The 9,219-nt window shown below is 44.4% G+C and overlaps 1 protein-coding gene across 1 annotated transcript in view; it reads right to left on the minus strand.

The window, feature by feature from the left end:
• adgrg11 (adhesion G protein-coupled receptor G11) overlaps window positions 1-9,219 on the minus strand; it is a 136,474-nt gene that overhangs the window by 22,868 nt on the left and 104,387 nt on the right. Inside the window, exons 27-28 of the mRNA XM_060913558.1 lie at window positions 9,180-9,219; window positions 7,652-7,814 (exon numbers count right to left, since the gene is read on the minus strand). The exon at window positions 9,180-9,219 is cut by the window's right edge and continues 102 nt beyond it. Coding sequence (XP_060769541.1) covers window positions 7,652-7,814; window positions 9,180-9,219 — 203 coding nt within the window. The remainder of the gene's footprint in view (window positions 1-7,651; window positions 7,815-9,179) is intronic.

Below are 9,219 nucleotides of genomic sequence, written 5' to 3' on the forward strand. Positions count from 1 at the left end.
TTTTGCCTTTGGCCTGTTTTTGCTGGATTTTGCTTTTTGGACTGTTCAAAGTGCTGCCTGTTTGGACTTCCTTTTGTGAACTCTGTTACTGAGACCTTGTATGGAACCTGTTTTGTGCAAGACCTGCATTATTTTGGAATTTACCAGATCTAAAGTAAAGTTCCCAGCTACTTTCTTGTGATTGTGTCTCTCTGCAATTGGGGCCAGTTCACCCATTGTGGTGGCTCAGGGGATCTTGCACCATCTCTCAATCCAGAGACCCGGGTTCAAACCCCCATCTCCCTGACAAAAAAAGCGTGAGTAAAATTGAAGCATGCCTTGGATTACAGCGCCTGGTTCCAGTTCCTCATTGACCACTCCCACAAAGTTATTACACTGGTGCCGAAACCCAGGACTTTGAGGAACAAATGCTGCCGTGGAGTCCACACCAGTCCAGGAGCTCCTCCAGACCCTCACAGCCTTACACCAAGAGCTGCTTGCCCTATCCACCGAGCAACTGCCAGCTTCAAACTGCCTGCTCAAAGCCCAAGTGAAGGGCCAGTAGGAAATGTGTAGCTTGATCCAGTCAGCAGGTACTCCAATGGTCATTCCTTTGCAGCTGGTTAAGATGGGGCCACAGGACAACATGGAAGCCTTCTTTGAGCTGTTCGACTGCATTGTGGAGGTGAGCTTGTGGCCAAGCTCACAGTCCGTGGCTTGCCTATTGCTGCTTCTGTTGAGGGAAACATAGCTCGGCAGCTCCCTGCCACCAGCATGCTGGAGTACCCAAACCTGAAGTGGGCTATACTGCAATGAGCTGCAGCCCAGAAGAATGTTGCCAGCGGTTCCATGTGAAGTCAGCTGGCCATTTGCGTTCATGCAGCAGCTCCGCAATGCCTGCTGACAGTGGTTACAGGCAGGTGAGTACAGCGTGGAGGACATCATTGACTGCCTGATGCTGGAACAGTTTATTGCCCAACTGCCAAGCGAGACATCAATGTGGGTCCAATGTCACCAAGCAGCGTTGCTGGAGGAGGTGGTCTGGCTGGCAGAGGACCACCTGATGGCATTTCTGGGAGCAGGCACTCCTGCAGCTTCTCTTTTCTCTCTCACTTTCTCCCCTTCTCTCTTGCTCTCCTCGCCCCTCCCCTACCCCAGCCCCACAGAAATGGGGACCAAATCCCCCCAAACCTGCTCCCCGCACTTGTCTATCCTGGTGTTTCTCTTCTCCTTCTGTGTCTGTGCTGCCATGATCTCTCTCTCTCTCTCTCTCTCTCTCTCTCTCTCTCTTTCTTTCTCTCTCTCCATAGGTGGACTCATCCATGCCTACCAGAACAAGGAGTGAGCCCAGGCAGGTCTGCTGGCGAGGAGGGAAGGTGGGGAATAAAGTGCTTCTGCAAGAAGGTGGGGCTACTGATTCGCATTCCTGATGCACCACAGGCTTCTCCTGATCAAGCAGGAGTGTACAGAGTTGCTGTGAGTATTCAAGGGGGTACACATCAGGCTTTGGTGGATTCTGGTTGTAATCAGACCTCCATGCATCAAAGATTGATTCAGTGCGGGGCACTGGGAAATGCACAATTGGTGAAGGTCAGATGTGTGCATGGGGACATCCACAGATGCCCATCACTGTTCATTTCCAGGGAGAAAAACAGTGTGGAGGTGGCAGTTAGTCCAAGCCTCACCCACCCACTGATCCTGGGAACAGATTGGCTGGGGTTTAAGCCATTAATGAAACAGATGGTAGTGGGTGGGTCCTGCAGTAGTACATCACAGGGGACTCCTGCCACAATGTTAGCTGGGGAGGCAGTCCTAGGGCCGTCCGTGTCAGCTCCACATCATGATGACATGGAGAGGGGAGAAAGCTCTCTTCTCTCTCTCTCTCAGCAATCCTTTAGGGGATTTCCCATTGGACCAACCCTTCCAACCTCATGTTACGATTTCCTTTCTGTATTTCTGTATTATTAAGGATGGGCTATATCGAGTGATGCAGGACACCTAAACTAAAGAAGAGATGACACTGTTGTTGGTCCCAAAGAGCCATAAGGAACTGTTATTCCATGTGGCTCATCATAATCCTATGGCTGGGCACTTGGGTCAGGATAAAACATTAAATCATCTCGTGGCTTATTTCTATTGGCCAGGGATTTATGCTGATGTCTGCAGGCGGTGTGTGGCTTGTTGTGAATGCCACCTGGTAAATCCAGTGGCCACACCAAAAGTACCATTGTGCCCATTGCCATTAATTGAGATCCCCTTCAAAAGAATTGGCATGGATCTCATCGGGCCATTAGATTGATCTGCATGTGGGTATCACTTTGTTAGTCATAGTGGATTATGCAACGCGATATCTGGAAGCAGTGTCTCTCTGCAATATCTCAGCATGCAGTGTTGCACAGGTACTCTTCCGCATTATCTCCCGAGTCAGGATTCTGAAAGAAATCCTGACTGATCAAGGCAGTACATTTTTGTCATGCACACTATGTGAACTGTATGAAGTATTGTGGATTAAACTTATTCATACAAGTGTTTATCGCTCTGTATAACAGAGGGCCACAGCTAAGGGAATTTGCACTGGGAGATAAAGTTCTCATTTTACTGTCCACCTCAAGCTCAAAATTACTTGTCAAGTGGCAAGGGCCCTTTAAAGTCACATAGTGAATTGAGGAGGTCAACTATGAGGTCAAGTGTCCAGTTAGAGGCGATACATGCCAAATTTACAACCTCAATCTTCTGAAACTGTGGAGAGAGGAGGTTCCTGTGGCTCTGGCGATGGTAGTTCTGGAAAGGGCAGAGCTGAGATTGGAAGTAAGTCTAAAAAGTGCGGCCCAATTTTACCATGGTCCCCTGTGGAGACCACCTCTCACCTTCCTAGAGAGCACAAGTTATTAGGTTGCAGGAGGAATTCTATGACGTGTTCTTGCCCCCCCCCTGGTTGCACTGACCTCATAGAACACCACATTGAGACTCCCCCAGGGGTGGTGGTGTGCAGCTACCTGTATTGGCTCCCTGAGCAAAGGAAAAATGTGGTTCGGGATGAACTCCAGGCTATGCTTAAGATGGGAGTAATTGAGGAGTCGCACAGCAACTGGAACAGCCTGATCGTCTTGGTCCCCAAGAGTTGGTCTGGTTCCCAATGGGTTGATCTGGTTTGGTGTGGACTATAGAAAAGCCAATGTGGTGTCTAAATTTGATGCACATCCAATGCCTTGCATTGATGAACTGCTCGATTGGTTAGGCACGGCTTGCTTTTACTTGACACTGGATTTAACAAAGGGATATTGGCAGATCCCCTTGACTCCATTATCCCACGAGGATAAAATGGCCTTTTCCACTCTGTTTGGGTTACACCAATTTGTCACCCTTCCTTTCGGGTTGTTTGGGGGACCCAGCGACGTTTCAGCGTCTCATGGACCAAATTCTCTGTCCCTATAATGCATATGCGGTGGCCTATCTAGATGACAATCATTTATAGTAATGATTGGGATTGGCATCTACAACATCTCTGGGTGATCCTGAGATCGCTGATGCATGCTGGGCTCACAGCAAACCCGAAGAAGTGTGCAATTGGATGGGTGGAAGTACAGTATCTGGGCTTCCATTTGGGTCATGGGCAGGTGCGTCCCCAAATTGATCAGACTGCAGCGATTGTGGCCTGCCTGAGACCTAAGACCAAAAAGCGGGTAAGGCAGTTCTTGGGGCTGGCTGGCTATTATAGGCAGTTTGTGCCTAACTTTTCGGACATCGCCAGCCCGCTGACTGACCTCACAAAAAGGGGGGCACTAGATCCGGTCCAGTGGACAGAGCCATGTGAATGAGCTTTTGCTCAGGTCAAGGCGGTTTTGTGTGAGGGCCTGCTGTTGCATTCTCCTGATTTTTCTCTCCCTTTTGTTTTACAGGCCAACGCATTGGACAGAGGGCTGGGGGTCATTTTGTCCCAAGTGGTGGAGGGGGAGGAGCGCCCAGTGCTGTACATCAGTCACAAACTCTCCATATGACAGTCAAATTACAGCACCATAGAAAAGGAGTGTCTGGCCATGAAGTGGGCGGTCCTCACTCTCCGGTACTACGTGCTAGGATGCCCATTCATGCTCTATTCCGACTATGCCCTGCTCCAGTGGCTCCACTGCATGAAGGATGCCAATGCATGGATCATTCATTGGTATCTGGCCCTTCAGCCCTTTAAATTCAAGGTGGTCCATAGACCGGGGACACAGATGGTGATGGCAGATTACCTCTCTCATGGGGGCGAGTCAGCTGCAGGCTGGATGGCTCCCCACCTGATTCAGGCACTGGGGGTATGTGGCAGCAGGGGTGTGGCTGAGCGTTGGCTGTGAATGGCGAGGAGTCAGGTTGAACCAGTAGGTAATGTCTGATGAGGTGCACCTGTGTCTAATTACTGACAGTCTATTAACCTGTGTCTGTGTGTCTTGCAGACAGTCAGGAACAAGAAAGAGAGCTGTGACACCCTGTCACACATGCGTGTGTACAAATTTGTAAAAGCCACTGAAAAGTGTTAAAGTTGAAGCATACCTTCAATTACAGCACCTGCTTCCAGTTCCTTATTGACCACTCCCCCAAAGCTGTTACACAGGTTAACTGGTATCACAATTGGGTATAAAAGGAGCAGCACCAAAGGTTCAATCTTTGCAAGCAAGGATGGGTCATGGCTCACTCCTTTGTGTCAAAATTTGTGAGAGAATTGTTAATCAATTCAAAAAGAACATTTCTCAACACAAGATTTTAGGTCTTTCAAAATCTACAGTAGGGTTGGGCGGTATTACGGTAAGAAGGTATCCCGAGGTATCCAAAAGTACCAACGGTATTGGTCTCATTACCGTCATTTTAAAAAAATATATAATATCTAAATAAATATGGAGTACATGAGGTCATAATATAAAATAATAAATTGAAGATCATCCCGAATAACTGTGTGATCGTATTTTCACTAATTCTATCAATTTCCTAAAGAAGTTCTCATCGCGTGCAGGGTTGTTTATGTCGTTACCAGGGCAACCCTGCGTGACATTTGGAGTCTGACAGAAAGCTTCGCAAGAGACTGAGACCGCGGTTGAAAGATGGCAAGTCAAGATAACAAGTTAGTGGCAAAAAAAAAAATACAACATCGGCAGTGTGGCAGTATTTTGGTTTCAAACCAAACGAAAAGGAAGAGCCAGCAATAATGTAAATGACCGCGCAAAATCGAAAAAAATCTAATATGTCCCCTAAGGCACACCATAGCCTGGGGTACTCCACTTCCACGAGATCTCTCCAATGAGTTGTGTTTTGAGTAGGTTACATGAGTAACAACAAGGTAAAATAATATAACGTATGACATTTGGGATGTGGGTAATAAACGTTTGAAATGTCATCTACTGAAGAAACGGAAGAAAACATCGTAGCGTAAACTGTTAGGTTTCTGGTGGGAATTAGCAATGCGCTTGCTATCTTTGTTGGGTGTGTTAAACCGTATGGATTTAAGTGGAATAATTGTAAGGAGTTATGTGATCAAGACAACGTTTTAAGCAAGGTAAGGCCATTTGATTATTAATTTCCCCGCCATGGAATGACGTGGGCCCATATGATTTTGCCTTGTGCAGCTATCACGCATTTGAATTAGGTTCGCCTCATTTGCGCTGAAGAATATGGTTTATCGCGCAGTCTAAACGGACTTGGGTGTTGGTTGATTCTTTTTCTTTTCTTTTTTTATTTCCCATGCTTGAAAGGGTATGATCCTGCTCATCGTGTACTTTTTTTTGATGGAGTAGGTGAAATAGTGCTGCAAATGGCGTTTCAACGCAGACGTGTAAACGACAGTTGAATGCTATTTTCAAGATGAAGGAAGAGTTGCGTGATGCTTTGAAATATCTCTTAATCCATTCATCAATGCACAAAATTCGCTTTGCTGCTTAACCATACCACAATGCACATAATTCGCTATGCTGCTTTTAAATAGTACATTTGAGGCATAGGCGCAGGTCTGGACAAGGTCCGCTGGTATAGGCGCACGTTACACAGTAGGCCGAAACAAATTATTTTTTTCTCGGTAATACCGTATACCCCGGGAAAACACAGACAGTTTAAAGGTGTCAAAATTTGGATACCGCCCAACCCTAATCTACAGTACATAATATTGTGAAAAGATTCAGGGAATTCAGAGACATCTCAGTGCATAAAGGACGAGGTTGGAAACCAATGTTGAATGGGCGTGACCTTCGAGCCCTCAGGCGCCACTGCCTGAGAAACCCTCATACTAATGTGACAAATATAGCCACATGGGTTTGGGAGGACTTCAGAAAACCATCGTCACTTAACACAGTCCACCGCTGCATCCAGAAATGCAACCTGACACTGTATTATGCAAGGAAGAAGCCATTCATCAATTCTATGCAGAAACACCGTTGATTTCTCTGGGCCCAAATTCATCTCAGATGGACTAAAAGACAATGGAAATGTGTGCTGTGGTCAGATGAGTCACATTTCAGCTTGTTTTCAGGAAAACCGGACGTTGTCAGTGCCACAGGTGAACACGACCATCCAGTTCGTTATCAGAAAAAGGTGTAAAAGCAGCATCTGTGATGGTATGGGGGGCATCAGTGCACACAGCATGGGTGAGCTACATGTGTGTGTGAAGGTACTGTTGATATATTGGGGCATGTATTGGGATTTTAGAGACATAATCATCAAGGCAACGTGTCTTGCCGGGAAGTCCATGCTTATTTGAACAGGACAATGCCATGCCTTATTCTGCATGAGCTACAACAGCGTGGCTTTGTAGACACAGTGTGTGTGTGCTTGCCTGGCCTGCTGCCATGCAGATCTGTCTCCTATTGAGAATGTATGGAGCATCATGAAGAAGAGAGTCAGACAACAGCGACCATGGACTGTTGAGCAGTTGAAGTCTTGTATTAAGTAAGAATGGACAAAAATTCCAATTGTAAAACTGTCACAATTCGTATCCTCAGATCCCATACAATTAAAGTGTTGTTAAAGAAAAGGTGATGTAACACAACGGTAATAATGCCTCTGTCCCAACTTTTTTTTTGTGTGTTGTAGACATCAAATTCTAACTTTGTTTATATTTACAACATACAATTAAGTTGGTCAGTAAAACAATTGAAAATTATTTCTTTGTACTTTTGCCAGTTAAGTAAATGTTCATTTTTGTTTTTATTGCATTTTGGAAAATATCCCAACTTTTCTGGCAATGGGGTTGTATTTGGGATATTTGTATAGAGTACAGTAAATTTATGAATATATATTTGTTTCTTAATAGGCGGCACGGTGGTGTAGTGGTTAGCGCTGTCGCCTCACAGCAAGAAGGTCCGGGTTCGAGCCCCGTGGCCGGCGAGGGCCTTTCTGTGCGGAGTTTGGATGTTCTCCCCGTGTCCGTGTGGGTTTCCTCCGGGTGCTCCGGTTTCCCCCACAGTCCAAAGACATGCAGGTTAGGTTAACTGGTGACTCTAAATTGAGCGTAGGTGTGAATGTGAGTGTGAATGGTTGTCTGTGTGTCAGCCCTGTGATGACCTGGCGACTTGTCCAGGGTGAACCCCGCCTTTCGCCCGTAGTCAGCTGGGATAGGCTCCAGCTTGCCTGCGACCCTGTAGAACAGGATAAAGCGGCTAGAGATAATGAGATGAGATGTTTCTTAATATTGTCTTTATATACTTACATTAAAGTTACTCATATTGGAGTACATAAAGTAGATGGGTTTGAGATCTTCTTTGCTTTCAGGTTTCACGAAAATACCGGGAATGTTGTTCATGGTCACAGACACTGAGGTTTTATTCCCCATCATTTCCAAAACTGTTTCAATTATTTTCGTCATCACTTTACTTCATAACACAGAGAGAAAGAAAGGCAGAGGGTCTGATAATCATACGTTCACTGCATGAATACTGTATCCTAGTTGTAATTCTGACATTAATCATTGGTTTAATTTAACAAAATGGCTTCCAAACTAATTAATCAGCAGCACACAGAATAGCACTTGATCCAGCACAGACTGTTATTTGACATTTTATTTTTTAAAACCATGTTCCAACAGCTACTCATGTACAAGAACCTGATGGAGCCATGAGACAGTAAACTGAGGTCATGAAATCATCATGTGTGCACTGGATGTCGGAGATTTTATCACACTTTTAATTCACTGTTTTGATTTGTTGAATTACTATAATAAAATTGATGTTTTTGTTAATTTCATGCGGTCTTCTGTAAAGAAAACGTGCTGACAGATTGAAGGACAAGTTGACTTTAAATTTCTTTCATAAGCTAATTTGCAAACCTCATGTGCGCAACTTTGTCATAAATTCTAAACAGCATTTAAGTATGTCGTTATGTCAGAAGTCTGAAAACCTATGGGCGCAATAGCAGTGTTAAATCCTCACCACTGACGTATGATTTACCAAATCTGAAAGTCACAAGCACAAATTAATACGTCTGGTGAGTGTGTATTAAATTTGCAGAAGTCCATTCTCAAGCCCATGTGGCTCGGTTTAGTTTCATTTGGACTTTTCTAGGAGTCTTTTAGAGATCAGCGATCAGATGTCACCACAGCTACCTAGAACAAATAGCACTACAAAAACCTCATTTACATTCTGTATAGCTTTCTACTACACAATTATTTTGTGTATATCATTTGAAACATGTCCATTTTTTTTGCACAAGCTAGTTAGCATGCATTATTATAATGCAAAGGTTACTTAGAGCAAGCAAGATAAATTAACATCACTCTTTGTCAGGAAAGTTCCTTAATTTTACTATTTTGAATTTTTCACTATTGACAACCTCCTTAAAATCAAGCATTTTTCTTGAAGAAAGTGAAAATAAAAACAGGAGGCAATAAAAATACAATTTAGACGAATGCAATGGCAAATGAGAGGAATCATGTAACATTAACTGCATGTATGGTGAATACTGAGACTGATTGTCATGAAGAGTCCTAGTCATGAATATGACATTAATTACATACCAATATGGGGATTAACCACATTAATGCACCACAAGGTCAGAATATTATTACGAGTGTTTTGTGTGCCAGTGTGCTAAAATCATGTACACAATTCATATTTATGTGACCATAGGATTAATTAAGGCTAGGAAACTTAACGAGATAATGTGTGTAACTTTCGTTAAAGAGTTACAGATTTACGCCAATCAAATGTCACAACACACTGCGATACTAGATAGATTCTTACTCATAGCTGGTAATATTGGTAGCATTTTGGAACATATCCT

Source organism: Neoarius graeffei, chromosome 2, assembly GCF_027579695.1.
Source record: "Neoarius graeffei isolate fNeoGra1 chromosome 2, fNeoGra1.pri, whole genome shotgun sequence".
Taxonomy (NCBI): Eukaryota; Metazoa; Chordata; class Actinopteri; order Siluriformes; family Ariidae; genus Neoarius; species Neoarius graeffei.